This window comes from Pantherophis guttatus, chromosome 1 (genome assembly GCF_059756535.1).
Source record: "Pantherophis guttatus breed Tessera chromosome 1, ASM5975653v1, whole genome shotgun sequence".
NCBI lineage: Eukaryota > Metazoa > Chordata > Lepidosauria > Squamata > Colubridae > Pantherophis > Pantherophis guttatus.
Window position 1 is genome coordinate 127,886,578 of NC_142063.1, and position 18,695 is coordinate 127,905,272.

General features: G+C 45.5%; 1 protein-coding gene across 8 annotated transcripts in view; it reads left to right on the forward strand.

The window, feature by feature from the left end:
- The window catches only part of KALRN (kalirin RhoGEF kinase), a 589,612-nt gene that overhangs the window by 34,244 nt on the left and 536,673 nt on the right, over positions 1 to 18,695 (forward strand). For 6 of the 8 annotated variants that reach the window (XM_034422995.3, XM_034423032.3, XM_034423001.3 and 3 more), the window contains exon 1: positions 71 to 574. The exons of 1 other annotated variant lie outside the window; for it this stretch is intronic. In XM_034422995.3, the coding sequence (XP_034278886.2) occupies positions 502 to 574 (73 nt within the window). In that variant the 5' untranslated portion in view covers positions 71 to 501. Of the gene's footprint in view, positions 1 to 70; positions 575 to 18,695 lie in introns of those variants that run through there. One more of the 8 variants, XM_087884051.1, reaches the window with a different exon arrangement.

The following is an 18,695-nucleotide window of genomic DNA, read 5'->3' on the forward strand; positions in this document are numbered from 1 at the left end:
CCGGTCTGAACAATAGAGAGGAGGGAGGGGGGGGGCGGCGGCGGACGGGCGGGCAGAGCCGGAGCGGCGCAAGGAGGCGGCTGCCGCTACCGCTGAAGGAGATAGGGTTGCGGTGGGTGTGTACGGTCTGGGCGTGCGTGCGTGTGTTGTGCGCACGCCTTTTGAGAAAGCGGCGGAGAGGGACCCCTGCCACCCTCCGCCGGGTTGTTGGCAGCGGCAGCTCCCAGCAGACACTGTGGCAAAGGATGGGAAGTGCCGAAGCGGGCTGCTGAAGACGCCTCCATCCCACTTTCCCCCCCTCCCTCCTCGGGGGGCGCGCGCGCGCGCGGGCGCGTGGCTCCTCTCTCTCTCTCTTTCTCTCTCTCTCTCTCTCTCTCTCCGTCTCTCGCCCCTTTCCTCTCTGCTTCCACTCACTGGATATTACCCAGCCGCCGGGATCCCTTGCTGCTGCCGCCGCCGCCGCCGTTCCTGCTCGCGAGCCCCTTCTCCCCGTGCCCAGCCATGAACCCCGCCGAAGGGGCAGCGGAGGAAGGAGCGGTCCCAGATTCGGAGGTGGACGCCTTTTTCCGAACAGGTAGAAACGCGGAGGGACGGCGCGGCCAGGCAGGGGCCGGGGGTGGGCTGGGCTGTGCTGACAAGACGAGAGGGCTGCCAGCGCCCAAGCGAGAGACCTGGAGGCGAGGTTCGGCGAGGTGTTGCCTTGTGTGTGCGGGGACGATTGGCGTAGCGGCGTGCGTGAGAGGTTCGGTTGCCTTTGTTACGGGGGGGGGGGGGAGAGAGAGAAGAGAGAGAAGCTGAGGGGTTCCTAATTGGGGAGCCTTCTTCTGGACTCACGCCTCCTTCCCATCCGCCGTCTCATCTCCCGCCCTGTATTGTTTTCCTTGGTCGTTGCGAGCAAAAAAGGAAAAAAAAAAAAACCCTACAAAAGCCCCGCAACTTCGTGTTTCCTTCTCTCTCCCCCCTCACTATTCTGGCACTGGGCAAAACGTCTCCTTGCCAAACGGTGCTTTTTGTGAGCTGAGCTTTGGTGTGCTTTTGCCGCGGAAGGATGGGGTGTGTGTGTTGGGCGGCGGTGTGTATGTGTGTGTGTGTGGGGGGGGGAAGAGAACAAACTGTTGGCTGCCTATCAGTTGTCGAAGGCAAGGCAAGGCAAGGCGAAGCGGACGGATGCTGTGCTCTCTTTCCTTTCTTACGGGTTGGGTTCCATTTAGGGGTGTGCGCCGGTTTGTGGTCTCTTGTGTTTTCCTGGGCTTCGTGGCTGTCGGAACACTTATTGCTATTAATTAATTAATTTATTTATTTTTTAAAAAGAGGATTTCGCTTTTCACTCGGGCGATCTTCGGCCACTTTTGTGCACAACCGAGAGAAGGCGGCTTGTTGGGTGCTTTTAGTGTCTCCAAGATTCCGCACTACTACCCGCGTTGTTTGAAGGCTGCCTTAGTGCAGCCTGCCTCACCCTCCTGACTTTTTAGGCATAAAAGTCGAGTTGAGGGGATGAAACGACGCTATATAGTGTAACGTTTTGCCTTTCTGGGGAAGGCAGGCAGTCGTACGCTGGCTTTCTGAACACATCTTCTAAAGTGATGTATAGATCAGGTCTGGTGATGGAGCCAGAGGCTTAGATATTAGCCATCTTCGAGCTCTTACTACGATTTGGCACGGTGTTACCTTACACCCGGGGTTTGTAAGAGGAATAAAAATTGTGGGCGGGGCTCTTCAGTAACTACAATTTACTAGGGGAAGAATGACTTCACTAACTACAATTTAGTAGTGTGTAACAGAGATGGCATTAACTCTGCTCAGGAATTAACATAATTGTAAATACACTCATGCCTCTTTCAAGTATCTTACTGCTCTGTAGGTGATGATGATGATATCAATGTTTTAAAATACAGGGAGTCTTTGGTGTACAACCATTTACATAATAACTGTTCAAAGTTACAATGATGGTGGAAAAAAAGTGTCTTATGCCAATGGTTATGTGGCCAAAATTTGGGCATTTGGCAACTGGCATGTATTTACAATGATTTTCAAAGTCATGTGCTAGGGTACCGCCAACAAGCAGGATCAATGGAGGAAGCTGATTGCGCTTAATGACAGCAGGATTCACTGTGCTTTGCTTAATGGCTGTGGCAAAAAAAAAAAAGATCATTGAATCAGGTGACTCATTTAAGAACCACATCACAGACATTTTGGCCCCAATTGTGGTGGTAAGTTGAGGAAGTGCCTGTAGCTTCCATGTTTTCAGTTATGACTTCTCACCAGAATTCCAGTAGAACTCTGTGGGATTTTAATAATGTATGAATGTTTCCTGGAAAGAGAAGGCTTTTCTTGCTGTGAACTTTATAGTTGGGCCTTTGAGAAGGTCAACATAAAGGGCACGACAGGGGAACTGGTGTTTGCTCCTTAATTTTGACACTCACAATGGATGTGTGAATGCAAGTAGCTTCATTTCTCTAAAAGGGCACAGGAGAAGAGGGCTTGTGAACTATGCCTGTAAATGCAAGAGGGAGCTTGTTTTCCATTTATGTTCTTAGTCTAACAAAAGTGTAAGAAATGTTCTTCCTTCAGTGTCTTCCTTACCCCCGTAACAGAACTTCCCCCAAAGTGGGGAAGTAGTCCAGGCAGTTGTCATTAAGGAGTGCAAAGTATCCCTTATTTTCTTTAGGGGGAAGCTTGACCTTTCTACATGGGTTGTTTTTTTGCTCCTATGGTGACCGTCTGCTTTGCTTTTCCAGCTGCTTTTCTTTTCATCTTAAATTCAACCCCATCATCTGTCCCATCCAAGGTTCCTGCAGTCACACCAGACATTCACATTACCCCCACAACTTTTCAAGAAATTTATTCATATTGGACTTCCGTTCTTAGTCCCCTGCCATTCATAGAAGGTTACAGCCCACTTAAGGGAATCTGCTTTGATCTCAGAGGATAATTATAATAAGGGTATGACTCTGCTTGTATCTCATGAACTTCTTTCAGCTGAATGATATTTTCCAACTGAATGATAGTTTCAATGATATTGAAACCTTAACAGGGAAATGAGCAAACCAATTGTAGACTTTTCACAGGTTTCTGGAGTACAAATGGGCTATGTATGGTAAAAAGGATACCTTTTAATTTGTACAAATCTTACCAAACTCAATATCTTCAATGCTTTGTTTTTATTTTGTTTTAATTCTTTGTTGCTCTTTGTTTACTTTGAAAGGTAATTTCTTAATTATTTTTTGAAGTAATAATCTGATGAGACATTTCTGGCCCAAGTAGAAATTCAGTACTGAAATAATCTTGTTTATAATTTAGTTTAGGAGACCTGTGGATTTAGTGTAATGTATATGTGTGGTTTTGGCATTCAGATCTATTCAGAGAAATATTTGGCACTCTGTAGATAAGTAGTGATTGTGTTCCAGGCAGGAATTTATTATTAAGTCATAAACACAAACATTCATTTGTAGTCATAAAATAAGGCAGAATTTTAAATTAAGGAGAACAGTGGACAGTGAGCGAGAAAGATCCAGTCTTCTGACTGTGGGCTTCAAATTGATGAAGTCACATTAACTATTACTGGAAAAATCATTCGCTTAGAGAAATTCTCTTTCAGTTTGTACAACTTTTCTACATTGCATATGTACCATAGATGTTCAACATACTTAGTGTTATTGTCAGTACTGATAGATGCTAGGAAAGGGGACGGAGTGAAAGAGAACAGAACAGTGAGTAGCTTGTTCAAAGAACACACTGTAGTAAAGAAAACTTTATGAACAGTTAAAAGCCCTAGTTCAGGAAACTCAATTTCATTGAGGGCCGCATCAAGGTTGTGTTTGACCTCGGAGGGCCATGTGTGTGTGTGTGGGGGAGGGGTGCTGGGCCATGGTGGGCGTGGTCGGTGTGGGTGTGGCCATGGGCGTGTGACATGGGACTGCACATCCACACACACGGTTTTATACACTTATAAAAATAGAGAGGCATACATTTCTGTGATTTTGTTTTTTTAATACTTACTTGATCTACTTGATCACCTATGAGAGAGAGAGACCAGATCAAGAAACTGGCTCCATAGGAAGACTAGAACTATAAATTATTGACATAGGCTGTAGTAGCAGAATCCTACAAGCCTGCAAAGTAAAATATTTTATCTTTCCTTCCTTTTATAACCTTCTGAGTCAAGGACGGCCTCCTGGAGCACTCCAAGGGCTCCCGTTATGGGCCTGGCAAAGCCTCCTGGAGCACTCTGGTGGCCAAAACGGGTGCCCTCCTGCACCCCGTTTTTGCTAGCAGAGACACCGCGGGCCAGTCCTTTGCTATTTCCAGGCCGGCTCCACGGGCCAAATCTAAGCACCCCGTGAGCTGGATTCAGCCTGTGGGCCTTGAGTTTGACACCTCTGCCCTAGTTGGATGAAAGAATAATAACGAACAGGAATGTTCATTGTTACCAGTAGTAATGTTATTTAAATAAATAAATAATAATACATTAAAAGAAAGAATTGGGGGCCTTCAGGCTATAATACCAGATTTTGATTCTGAGGTCTTCTTGGAGCTTTTTTAGTCACAGACTAAGTTCACAACATTGCATTAATAAGTCATAATATGGTTTCTTATTTGGCTTAGTCTGCTATGTGAATGTACACATTATGACCTATTATTCTATGCAAACCAGACCACAATATTTTGTTTGATAAATGGTTTTAAATCCCTAGTTCAGTGTCGTGTGAAATCAGCCATAACTTACCAATTGCCTTCAAGAACTAAATGTATTTGACAGTGGTTTGAATCCTGGAAATGTAGATTGCCCTTAAACATACCTGTAGATTTTCTCTTCTTGAATGGGCCCAAACAAAAACAAAACAAATCCAAATTAGAACTTTTGCTTCTCCTCATTTCAGCTTCAAGACCCAGTAATTCTTCTAAAAGAAGAAAGACAAGTTGCAAAAGTCCAGAAAAATACATTTTTCCTGCAGGGAATTTGGGATTTGTAGCCTCAGTCTCAATTCATACAAAATAAGAGTAACTCTTGGACTGCCTTCCACAACATACAGTAAGGTTTGACAGATGGCATGTCCTAGGTCCATCTTTAAAATAGCATTATCTGATGGGACCTAGGCAATATCCTTTTGCTTCCCCCCCCCCCGTCATTAGGTTAGAATGTTTGAGCTGCAGTGGAAATTTTTATAAACATGCTTTGTGTGCTTTATTATCCCCCTTTTTTGTTTGTACTATCTTGTGCATCACCCTCAATTGCTATAAGTTGGCTGGCTTAGAAATCAGATTTTTAGATAAATAAGTGCTATACATACATTTACTGGAGCATTTTCTTGCTCTAAGGTAGGTTTTTGGAGCCAGGAAAAAGGAGGTGGCCATAGCTTTCAGCATGAAGGGGAGCTTAATTTTGATTGTCTGACTTGCAGAAATTGTAAGAGGGGAGCTATGTGACAAAAACGAAGGAGTCTTTATCAGTTGCAAAGAATGCCTAGAATGCAGAGACCGCACTCCATAGAGAGAGAGTGGCTAGAGTGGCTCTAGAACAGTGATGGCTAACCTTTTTGCCATCACGTGCCAAAAGTGGGTGGCGTGTGTGTGTGGGGTCGCTCGCGCACGTGCCCACACCCATAATTCTATGCACCCCGCCCCCACACGTGTGTGCAACCCCTCTGTGCTCCCCCCACTTTTGGCATGCGATGGCAAGGTAGGCCCGTTTTTCGCTCTCCCCAGGCTCCAGAGCCTTTCTAGGAGGCTGGAGAGGACAAAAATGGCCTTCCCCACTCTCCCAGAGGCCCTCGGGAGGCCAGAAACAGCCTTTTTCCTGACTTCCGGTGGGCCCAAAAGGCCCGAAAATCAGCTGGCCAACACATGTATGCATGCCGGAGCTGAACTTGTGTGCCCACTGATATGGCTCTGCGTGCCACAGGTTTGCCATCACGGCTCTAGCATCTAAAAGTGTATGCTTTTTAAAATAGTTGTTCGCCAGGAGATGTTACCAAAGTCGTCCTAATTACTTTCAGAATATTTGTTTACCTTACTTTGGTCCTACTCCATTTATTAATATGGTAGTATGTTCCTTTTGTATGTGTGCATCTTTGAGTCAGTGCCTAGGGCCTGCCTGAAGTAGTCCCTGCAGTTTTCTTGGAAGACTTTCAGAAATGTTTTACCCTTACCTTTTTCCTAGGGTTGATTTAAAGGAACTGGCCCATGTCACTCAACTGGCTTTGTGCCTAAAAAAGGGCAAAGCTCATGGTCTTCTGATTTCTACCTGGAACCTTAACCGCTACACCAAACTCACCCTCAATATGTAATAATGTCCAGCAATTATGTCCACTGGTATGTTCACCAATAAATATTGATGGTTCATGGGATCTTGTCTTTAACAGAGGTCACCATTTTGCAAGAAAGATCTGAGAACCAAAGTGAAGGAGCAGCTGTGGCTGTTCTATAGTTTGTCAGATCCTCAGGTAATTAAAACTTGAAATATACGTGACAACTGGATGAGATGTTATCCTGCCTATGTCAGTTTCTGACTCTGACAGAAATATAGAGTCCCCTTTCCTGCTCCTTGAACCTTTTAATGAGTGATAATAACTAATGATGCTGGGGCACTTTGCATGCAGAACATGCTTTCTCTCAACGAATCAGTTCTCCTGGATGTCAAGCAGAGGCCTTTCCCATCATCTTCCATCTGATGCTACTCTGAAAAAGAGGTATCAGAGGTTTTCTGTATGCAAAGCAGATGGGCTCTATAAACTCCCTTCCCCTAAAATACAATGCAGCACCAATATCATAGGCTCAGCCGGGTATGGACAACTGGAAACATAATCATATTTAAGGCAGAAGAACATTGGTGGAAGAGCAGATGACATTGGTAACAAAAACACCCACATACCTTGGCAGCAGTTGTAAAACAAAAACAAATATATCGCACAAGCAGGCTGCTATTACCTTGAGACTAATATGCTGTCAAATGCTTAGGTAGTTAGGAAAGACCTAACAGCACTGGGTGATAAATTAGCACTGAATGATCATGATATTACAGAGACCATGAATACCATAGTAGTAATATTTATAGTATATTACAATATGGTACAGTAGAGGCTGCCTAGAATTTATTTTTTAGTGAATTTATACTATAGGCCACCCTTCTCATACATATGACTCTGGGCGGTTCACAATTCAAATGGCGTTAATACAGTAAAAGACAGCCAGAATTAGAAATAAAAATAACATAAAAATAGCAGCCAAGAAGATTCTCACTCAAGCAAGCCATGACACAGGCTCACTCATACTTTTCAGGGCCCCAGATTCAATGGCAAAGCCAGATTTTTAGTGTCCTATGAAAGGCCAGCAAGGTCTAATTTCTGGTGGGATAGTATTCCAATGTCAGTTTTCCTAGATGGACCAGATAGGAAACAGACAAGAGAAGCATATGTAGAAGAGCGTGCGCGCAGGGTCCCATTGCGAACCGGTAGTAAAGGTAAATAGAACCCATCTGCATATAGATATTTTAAAGATAATCTGATTAAATCTGAACAGGACACTCCCATTTTTAATAAGTTGTTAATTCTCTAAAAATAATATTTATTCATTTGAGCTCTTAGAGTACTTTGATGTGAGCCTAATATTATTAATGCCAATATTGTTTCCGCTGAAATAAGAGTGTGTAGGAAAATTGGTACCAGTATTTCATCAGTTTCTTCTTGAAAACAGAAACATATTTTGTCTTAAGTTCAATATTTGTAATAGAAAATGCCAGAATAATACAATACAAGTGCACAAATGCCAAGAAAAGGGAATTATTTTGTCAGTGCAAAAAAAATTTTTTTTGTACAAGTCATTGAAGTTCAGGGTTATAATTTTACTGATATTATTCGTATAGGGACAAGTGATTGGCAGTTCTATTACTAAATAAGATGGAAAAGAATGATTGGCGAGGGGTTGAGCTGTTTGATCAATACGGCTTCTTGAAATTGTTGAGAAGGATTCCTTGAGGCTGAAGAACTCTGAAGCTCTTAATAAGTCATAGATGTTGATTCAATACTGTGCTTGTCTCGGGTGGTGCGTCCTGCACTTCAGGATGTCTTGATTTCTGTGCTTTCAGACTTTGTAATTGATCAGGTCAGCTTTCATGATATGCACTAATCAATGAGTCTGAGGTCCAGAAGAGACAGTAATATTTTGGCTATGAATCTCTGTGTCAACTTTAACATTATTGCAGCCTTTCTCTGCCTGCATTGCAAATCAGATGCAGATGCGCATGGTACATTGATAAATAGAGTTGAAAGCTTCAATGATTTGTTTGCTGTCTGATGGGCACTGAGCTCAGTAACAATCTGCCCACACCTCCACTGAATTAAAGGCCATGCAGACATGATGATGCTTCCTTGTCGGTTAACGTGGTAGAAAGCAGCCATGGAGGGTGAATGCAGAGGGCCGTGCACCCTCTCTACCTGCAAAGCTCTGCAAACATTCTTCAAGTAAAATAATTGTCTTTGGTCATTAGGAATGTGAAAGGATCTCAGTGGAAGATTCCTCTGCATGAATGTGTCTTTTCCTGGTTGCTTGTGAGACAACACTTTTACAAAAGCAAATCTACAAGAACTCTGTAGATGATTGGGGAGCCTGGAAAAAAACAGGATTCCTAGTTGTGTGGAAGAATTCTTTGCACAAAACAGGCACTCGACACAGGTTGCCTGTTGGTTCCTTCTTCTGTAAGTTTTCCCTCTGTGAATGCAAGCCATACAAGCACTTTTCTGAGCTTCTAAATTCAGTTCTCAGAATTTGCAAATCCACCATAGACAAATTCTTTCTGGAACTGTTTGGCAGTCCTAAATGTAGTTATTTTGACGATTTATCACCTTTCAAATTTTGACTGGAGGAAGCAGACAGTTATTTAAATGGTGAAAATATGGAATCTCCAACACATTTGATTCAGTGTCTCTACAAACAGACTTCAACTTAAACCTGGGAAAAAGACTGGATTTATATATTAGGAAAGAAAATGCTTGATTGGACTTTACACCTGATATTTCTTAACTATATCTGGTTATTCAACTCTGAATAGCTGTCTGCCCAGGAATCTAACAAAATTAAAATGTATAGCCTTGCTCTTTTGTTTTTAAGTGGGCAGACACCAAACAGCTTTGCCTTATCCATATCCCCCCAGTTCATTTAGTTCATTCTCCTTCTGTGTCCACCTAGAATCCTGCTTCCTTGTCCTATGTTCTTCTAGTTCTTCACTTCCCCATCCTATGTCCCTGGTATTCCCTCTTCTTCCTTTGATCTGTCATACTCCTTTGCCCATGCCCAGCCATCACATGCTTCCCTGACATTTTGCTCTCCGCCTGTTTTCCTGCCACTGTCCTCAAAAATAGGGCCACTAGTTCGACACCCAAATCTTTACCCTCCTGTCCCCAATCTAGGATCTTCCCCTTCTTATCTCAGAACCAGGTCCTCTTCCTCCTTCCATCCCCCAGTCCAGGATTCACATTTCCTTCTTTTCTGTGCTTGTGATGACTGTTACAGAAGGGGATGGACAACGAATCCTCTTCATTGGGGTTCACGAGGAGAGCAATGGGGAGTTTGAGAATGGACACCTCTTGGTAGCTTCAAAACTAATGACACTCCTTCCCAAAACTAAACTTGATTTCATTGCATATGCATTGAAAGTTCACCTAAAATCAAATGTGATTACTGTCTAGTCATTATTTTTTCTCTTTTTATAATTTATAAAATTCAGTTTTGGGTCCTTGGCGAGTCTGTTTTGAAGATTACATGTAGCTTTGTGTTTTACTTCTGGTTTATATGTCAAAAAACATCCATTGCAAATAATGAGTTTGCTTACCAACCACAGTGTTTGCTTAATGGTGGCAGATTTACTTAATGACTGGTGATTCACTTAGTGACCGTGGCAATTTGCTTAACAACCACTGCAAAAATGTGATAACATTGGGTAATGGCTATAATTCTGGGCTCAAGTGAGGTTGTAAGTGAAAATTTACCTGCAATTTATTATTTAAAATATCAACATGTCTGATCATGAGCTAGGACAGGTTTGCTCTTTATATTCTTTGGAGGCAGATCCTGCACTTAATACTTTCTGTAGCCTAGAATACCAGCCCAGGGCTAAATTGCATAGGATAAATGGGTTTATGGAAGGGATTTTGAAAGCAGAACTTGAATATTGCAAAGCAGGCCCGAGCACAGAACAGTAAAAAAAAGTAAACTATGCTTTAGTAACCTCTTGTATATCACAGTCCTTTATTATGCCTTATGCTTCTTTTACCTTGAAATAAATAACCTGCTCCTTTTCCCTCACATAATTTTTTAAAAATATATTTCATGATTTATTTACCTGATTTATTAAATGTAGAGTCTGTCAGAGTTTCATGCAAAAATCAAATCCAGAAGCATACGCAGATAACTGATTCAGCTGGATTCATTAACTTCTTTATATACATAATAACAGATGAAGTATTTACAATACCAAGATTCTTCTTCAACGTAGTAGCAATTACAACGCAAGGCAGACTGTTCTGAGAGAAAAGTTAGTTTAATTTCAGCAGAGCAGACAGCACACACACACACACACACACTGGTTTCAGTTTGGTTTTTCAGCACAGACTCTGAAGCTGCAGACTAAGACATGCCCTGGCTCCAGTCTGTCTCAGCTCCCAATTGGCTGACTTAATTGCTATGCCTATTCATTGGCTGACTTTGTTACCATGTCTTCCCAGTCATGAATATTCTGACAGAGTCTGCCTTTCCTCCCTGAACTGAAGATAGTTTATTCAGGTAGTTTCCCTTATTTCATTCTCACCACAATGATCCTGTGAGGTAGGATGGATGGAAAGAGAGTGACTGACCCAATGTTCTGTGGTAGAATGGAAGATTGAACTTGGCTTTCTCTCCAATCCTCATCCAACAGTTTAGCTATTATATAACTAGCTTTTATAATAATCCGTAAAACGCAGCAAAGATAAAAAACATGAAAAGCCAAAATGAGCCCTCAGTGAACAAAATCAAATGGCAATTGAGTTAAATGCTTAAAAAAAACAGATAAAAGGAAAAGGTGTGTCTTCAAAATAATCAAAGACACCAGTCTCCTTCTCATATGTTTAACTGGGTCAAGGAAAGCTTGTGTCTTATATGAACACCCTAACCCAATCCCCAACAGGATTAGTTTAAACACCCAACACAACTCCAGGGCTATATGGGGCTAAGCTAAGTATTTCAGCCAGTCACATTGTTCAAATACATTTGAAATGATTAAGAAAGCTTTAATTCCCTCTTGAGCTAATGAACTAGTGATCGGAATTCTGTGATCTTTTCTTCATTCACGGGTGGAAGGGAGAATAGAAAGAAAAGTGTGGATATTATATCACTAAATTACAGACACTCACGCACACATGCACCTCGGTTAGCCAACCTTTTTTGCAGTGGCTGGAGGCCTTGAAAATGGCTGCTGTCCTATTAATTGAGATGAGGATAATGTGCTGCTGGCAGAAAGGGATAAATCTTTAGCATGGAGAAAGAACCAATTTTATCATCCATGCTGTGTGAACATAGCTACTGAGAAAGATGCCTAATTTTTTCAGGCAGAAGTTTCATGTGTTTCTTATCTCCAAAAAAAATCTGTCTTTGTATCTTGGCAGGAACCAGGCAAGCCTCTGAAGGCAATTAAGTCTGCAATAACTTAATTAATAGCAGAATAAATGTTTTGTGCAAACACTTTAGCTCAGTCTGTATTGTAGCAAAAAAAAGAAAAAAAAGAAAAAAAAAGATTAATTTTGTTCCCAATCATTGAGGGTTATTTTTTTGGGGGGGGGAGGGTTCATCCCATCAACCATACAAGGGTACTACAACCTCATAGGTAGCCTTGGAGTGGTATAGTGAAGTCTCAGAAGCACTGTCGGAATTTTAAATAGTTTCACAGGAAATAGAGTGATACTAGTCAAGGGATGCTGTGAAAAAATTACTAGATACTAGTAATGAACCAATACATTCTGGGAACCTCTGTTAAACCTCTGGTGCATTTCTATTGTCCTACCTAATTAGTCCTCCAAGTAAAAGAGTAGGAAATAAAGTGGATAGAAAAGCAAGAGTGTCAACTGTGGAATTCATTGGGAGAGCGCTGGCAGCAATGTCTGTGCCAGGGCTGTCGAACTTGTGGCCCACGGGCCAGATGAGTCATGTGACACCGCCCTGACGATGTGAGTTTGACATCCCTGGTCTGTGCCATCTTAGCACTAATAAACTACAACATTCAAGGTAAGCCTACTTTTGCTAGCCAGCGAATGAGTAAGATGCTACCTAGCTTGCTTCTAAGAAAGAAGCAAAGCTTTGCCTAGCCTTTCTTGGCATAAGAGGTCATAAGCTATTAAACATCTCCAGGAGAAAGTGAGTGAGGACAGGATTGCTTAAAATGGTAACCATTCACAGGTCCTGCAACTGAATGTTGCTAGAACCTTCAATAAGGAGATATGACTCAGTTAGTGGCTGACCAGATTAAACGTAAGTTTATTGAGAGCCATAATAGTTTGTCTTAAAAGTGCCCAAGGTCAAGCTGGAGACATTTAGGATTCGTCTCTGTGACAAGACTATATCCAGCTCTAAACAACAGGTTTTATCATGATTGGATTGGTATTATTGTCTAACAACATGTGGAGGGCCACATTATCTATTCAGGAGTCAGGGAGAGATTCCTGGTAAATTTTCATAAAAGATTCCTATTTTAGAATCCTATCCTGACAATATCTTAATTCAGACCAAGACTTGTCCACAGTTTTTGTCAATAGATAGATAGATGTTTATATCCTGGTAAGAAAGAGGTTGTATCCATTACCCTTTCAATGAGCTCTTGAAATTCTGCTTTTGGCTCACAAGTGACAACATATCCCTCCTTCAAGGAACTTTTCTTCATTTTTGGGTCTAAAGTTTACAGAAAAGAAACTGTGTCTAAGATGGAACATGAAATTCAGCCTCATATTCTCTCTTTACAACAGGCATGGATTTTGGCTTTTATTTTAGTTAGTGAAACAAAACTACTGTAATTAGGTACACAGAAAGTTTTTTGATCGCATTATGCTTCACTGAGGATAATGAAAAGGAATTATCTTCATTTTAATAGTAGCGATTGGTAGGTTTATTTATTTATTTATTTATTTATATTGGATTTCTATACCGCCCTTCTCCCTAAGGACTCAGGGCGGTGTACAGCCAGATTAAAAAACATGCAGAACAAATATTAAAAACAATTAAAAGATATATAAATTTGGCCCAATTAAAACTCATTTACCAATTAAAAACGTTTAAAACATTTAAAAACAGTTAAAAATTTCATCTTAAGCCAGCCCGGCTTGTTTAAATAAATGGGTTTTAAGGGCGCGACGGAAGGCACTGAGGTCTTGGATTCTCCTTATCTCTGGGGGGAGCTGATTCCAGAGGGTAGGTGCCCCCACAGAGAAGGCCCTCCCCCTGGGGGTCACCAGCCTGCATTGTTTGGCTGATGGCACCCCGAGGAGGCCCTCTCTGTGGGAGCGCACGGGTCGCTGGGAGGTCGTCGGTAGCAGCAGGCGGTCTCGCAGATAGCTAGGCCCTATGCCATGGAGCGCTTTAAAGGTGATAACCAACACCTTGAAGCGCACCCGGAAGACAACTGGGAGCCAGTGCAGCTCGCGCAGGAGCGGTGTTACATGGGAGCGCCATGCTGCTCCCGTCACTACCCGCGCTGCTGCGTTCTGGACCAGCTGGAGCCTCCGGGTGCTCCTCAAGGGGAGCCCCATGTAGAGAGCGTTGCAGTAGTCAAGGCGAGAGGTGACGAGGGCATGAGTGACTGTGCACAGGGAATCCCGATCAAGAAAGGGCCGCAACTGGCGAATCAGGCGAACCTGACAAAAGGTCCCCCTGGTTACAGCCATCAGATGTTCCTCCAAGGACAGCTGCATATCCAGGAGGACTCCCAGATTGCGAGCCCTCTCTGTGGGGGCCAATGACTCGCCCCCAATAGTCAGTGATGGAGTCAACTGACTATATCGGGATGCCGGGAGCCACAGCCACTCAGTCTTGGAAGGGTTGAGCTTGAGCCTGTTCCTCCCCATCCAGACCCGTACAGCCTCCAGGCACTGGGACATCACTTCAAGGGCATCGTTGGGGTGGCCTGGGGTGGAGATGTACAGCTGGGTGTCATCAGCGTACTGGTGGTATCTCACCCCAAAGCCACGGATGATCTCACCCAGCGGCTTCACATAAATGTTGAACAGAAGGGGCGAGAGGACCGATCCCTGCGGCACTCCACAAATGAGAGGCCTCGAGGTCGACCTCTGCCCCCCTGCCAACACAAACTGCGACCGGTCGGAGAGAAAGGAGGAGAACCACCGCAACACGGTGCCTCCCACCCCCAACTCTTCCAGCCGGTGCAGCATGATACCATGGTCGATGGTATCAAAAGCCGCTGAGAGGTCTAACAGGACCAGAACAGAGGAACAACCCCTGTCCCGAGCCCTCCAGAGATCATCAACCAACGCGACCAATGCCGTTTCTGTGCTGTGCCCAGACCTGAAACCCGACTGGAACGGATCTAGATAAGATGTTTCCTCCAGGAATTGCGGAAACTGTCGTGCGACCACACTCTCAACAACCTTCGCCATAAAGCGAAGGTTGGAGACAGGACGATAGTTGGCCAATATTGCCGGATCCAGGGACGGCTTCTTGAGGAGAGGCCTCACCACCGCCTCTTTCAAGGCGGTGGGGAAGTAACCCTCACTCAACGAAGCGTTGATAACACCCTGGAGCCAGCCTCGTGTAACCTCCCGGGAAGCCAGTACCAACCAGGAGGGACACGGGTCCAGTAAACATGTGGCCGCACTAAGTCTCCCCAAAATCCTGTCCACATCATCAGGAGTCACAGCATCAAACTCCTCCCAGATAACATTCTCAAGACTATTCCTCGTCACCCTGCCCTGATCTACCCAGTCAGAGTCCAAATCCCCCCGGATCTGGGCGATTTTGTCATACAGGTATTGTCCGAAATCCTCCGCCCTGCCTTCTAAGGGATCCTCCCGCACTCCTGGATGGAGCAGGGCGCGGGTCACCCTAAACAGGGCAGCCGGACGATTCCCTGATGACGCAATAGAGGCGGAAAAGTAGTTAGACTTTGCCGTCTCCATCGCCACTAGGTAGGCCTTAATATGCGACCTTACCAGTGTTCGATCAGATTCAGCGAGACTGGCCCTCCAACTGCTCTCCAGGCGTCTTTTCCGGCGCTTCATTTCCCTCAGCTCCTCAGTAAACCAAGGAGCCGCACGGGATCGGCATCGGGTCAGAGGCCGCAAAGGCACAACTCGGTCCAAGGCCCCACCAGCCGCCCGATCCCAGGCGGCTACCAGGTCCTCGGCCGAGTCATGTGCTAGATCCTCAGGAAATGGCCCAAGCTCCGTCTGGAACCTATCAGGATCCATCAGGCGCCTGGGGCGGATCCATCTAATTGGATCCACCTCCCTGCGGCGAGGGGTCGCGGTTCGAAGATCTAGGCGAAGGAGTGAGTGGTCAGACCATGACAAGGGTTCCATGTCTATATCCCCTATAACAAGACCACTCAACCACTGGCCAGAGACAAAAATCAGATCCAGAGTGTGACCTCCCCTGTGAGTAGGGCCATGAACTAACTGGGTCAGGTCCATGGCCGTCATGGAAGCCATGAACTCCCGAGCCACCTCAGACGTTTCACCGACGGATGGCAAGTTGAAATCACCCATGACTAAAAGCCTGGGTGTATCTACTGCCACCGTGGCTATCACGTCGAGTAGCTCAGGTAGGGCTGTTGCCACGCGGCAGGGAGCCAGGTACGTAAGCAACAAGCCCATCTGAACCCCACGGCCCCACCTCACAAGGAGGGACTCACATCCGGCTATCTGAGGCACAGTGGTCTCCCTCGGACCCAGATCCTCGTTAATAATAACCGCCACCCCCCCGCCCCTCCCCTGAGCCCTCGGCTGATGGAATGCTCTGAAGCCTGGTGGGCACATTTCAACCAGAGGGACGCCACCCTCCGGGCCCAACCAGGTCTCCGTAATACCCGCCAGGTCCGCTCCTCCCTCTTGTATAAGATCGTGAATGAGGGGGGCCTTATTGACCACGGACCTGGCATTGCACAGCATCAGCCGAAGGCCCAGCTCCTGAGTATCTAAGCCACCTAGTATCCGAGCAGAGCCTTGGGGACCGGGGCAAGCAATTGCTCTCAGACAGCAAGTGCGAGCCCCCAGCACCTGATGTGGTCCCCTGCTCCCGCCATATCTGCCCCTCCCATTCACCGTGCCGATGGTACAGCCCTCATAGATATCGTCCCCCATCCCTTTCCCAATCCCTCGTCCGGTGCCCCCCGGATCGTTACCCTGTGCCGGGCACGGCTCTGACCCTGGTGGATTTCCCCCCCAATCCGCCTTAGTCGTCTTCCCAATATCTTTAAAAGAATAATTACAACCCCCTCCCCCAGAACCCCTTAAAATCTTTAAAAATTTCCCTAAAAAGCCCCATAAATTCTTCCTTGCTCCATGCCATCTCTCCGGACTCCAAAGTCCGTCATCGAGATAGGCCCTCGATAATGTGGGGGGCCAAATCTGCGAGAGGGGAGAATCTCGCAGGGCGAGGAGTTCCGACACCGAATACATATAGCTATCAAGGGGAAACAGTCCAAGGGTGGGGGACCACTGATGTTATAAGCGTAGGGAAAATTCCAGTCCATGGTCAGGCTGCCAAGCTCCACTGTCCTCTCACGACAGTGGCTAAGGAGGTGCATATCATTCGACCCCGAAAGTTTCCAGGGTGGCCGTCTCTCACCAGGCCAATCCATGGGGACTTTGATAGAAAGCTCAAGGGTGAGGATAGCCATATTCCGCCTCCTCGGCCCCATGTCCATAGAACCAGTATCCCTCCTGGGATTAGCAGCATCAGGGAATCCAATATCCAGCTCAAAGGAGGTTTAAGTTCGTAAATGTTCGTCAGAAAAGTTCTACATGGTAGGGAATCCAGACAGGCCAGATGGAAATGGGAAAAAATTAGGAGTAGTTCAGCAGGCCAAGATGGATGGGAAGCTATGATCGTAGTAGGCCAATAGGCCAAAGCTCAGTCTGAAGGAAGGAGGGGGGGGATTCAAACCGCATAAGTTTGTAGTCATTTTCCAGCCCCAATAACCCTCAACCTTCCATTCTCGAGGGTAAAGCTCCCCAATTTCGTCCCCCCCCATCCAGCTCACCCTGGGGGGGGGCTCTGGGTCTCCCTGGGGGTAACCCTTCCCTCAAGGGTCATATACTCTCCAGTCACCCCAAAATCAGACCTAAAACCGCTGCTGAAGAGTCCTGGGCCGTCTGTTTGGAAGTCTTTAGGCCCTTGGGAGCCGCCCCAACCTTAGGCGCCCCCGTCACGACCACCGCCGCGGCCTCCGCAGTCCCCATCGCCATCGTCGCCATCGGCCCCCCCACGGACGTCCCCAGCCGCCCCCTGCCTCCAAAGATCCACCTCGAGGCATCCAGGGGCGTGGGGAACCTCCGTAGGGGCCTCACAACGCCGACGTCGTCCAGGAGCTGCCGCCGCCGCCGCCATGACCGCCCGCGACCGCCGCCGCCGGTGCCGCTCCCCTGCAGGCCGCAGACCGCCGTCACCCACCGCCGTCCTGACATCATCCCCCTCAGCGCTGGGATGGTCCGGGGAGCCGACAAAGCTTCCAACGGGCTCCTCAGATGCTGCTTCGTCCGGGCGGGGGGTCATAGATGTTCGAAATGACCCCCCTGAGCCCCCCCAAGCCGAGGCATCGCCCCCAAGAAGCCGAGACTCAGCGCCAGAGCGCCATCTTGGGGCATGCGCAGAAGAAAAAGGTTGAAGTGCCTGGTCGTTTCTATAATAGAAATTATTTTGTGGGGTCATATGTCCTGAGTAGGGAGAGGAGAAACAGGCTTTGCTGCTCGGTGGGAGGCAATGATTGTTCCTCTAATATGAAGATCAGCAGGATATTCAGACATTTAACTTTGTCTGGCAGTTCACACTGAACAAAGGGCTAGCAACTCTTGGTTTAGAGTGGGAGTTTCACCAGTGCTAATGATAATCTGTATTACTTGGGAGTTTAAAAATCTCTGCAATTAAGTCAGTATTACAGTAGGCTGGACTTTAATGTTCAGAACAAGGGGCAACCTTTTCAAAAGGGAGGCATCAGAAATTGGCTAATAGAGAGGCTCAGTATTAAGTTTTCCAGCAACTATTTGCCTAAAGACAGAAGGCATCAATGTGTAGAAAACAATCTGTCTTTTAGGATTATGTGGGTATAGATAAAAACTGATGTGGTAGTTGTCTATTGAAAGACAGGAAGAATTATAGTGCATGTTAGTATTTTCTATCTTCCAAGACTCCTCCTCCTCACTCCTCATTGAGATATACAACTGAGTGTCATTTTTGTACTGATGATACCTGACTCTAACAGATGTCCTCACCTATTAACTTCATGTACTGTAGGTATTAAAATATATTTAACTTTGTTTTACTCTGTGTTTCCAGTGATTGAAAGAGTCTTAGTGCCTTTGTGGTCACACCCAAAAACAAAATTAAGTGCTGTTATTGAGTAGATTTGGTGAATAGACGTTTCCAAAGGATAGGTAAATTATTTGACTGAGGGTTGTCTATAGATTTTCTCCAGTGGCAACTTTTATTCTATTGGGCTGCTATGA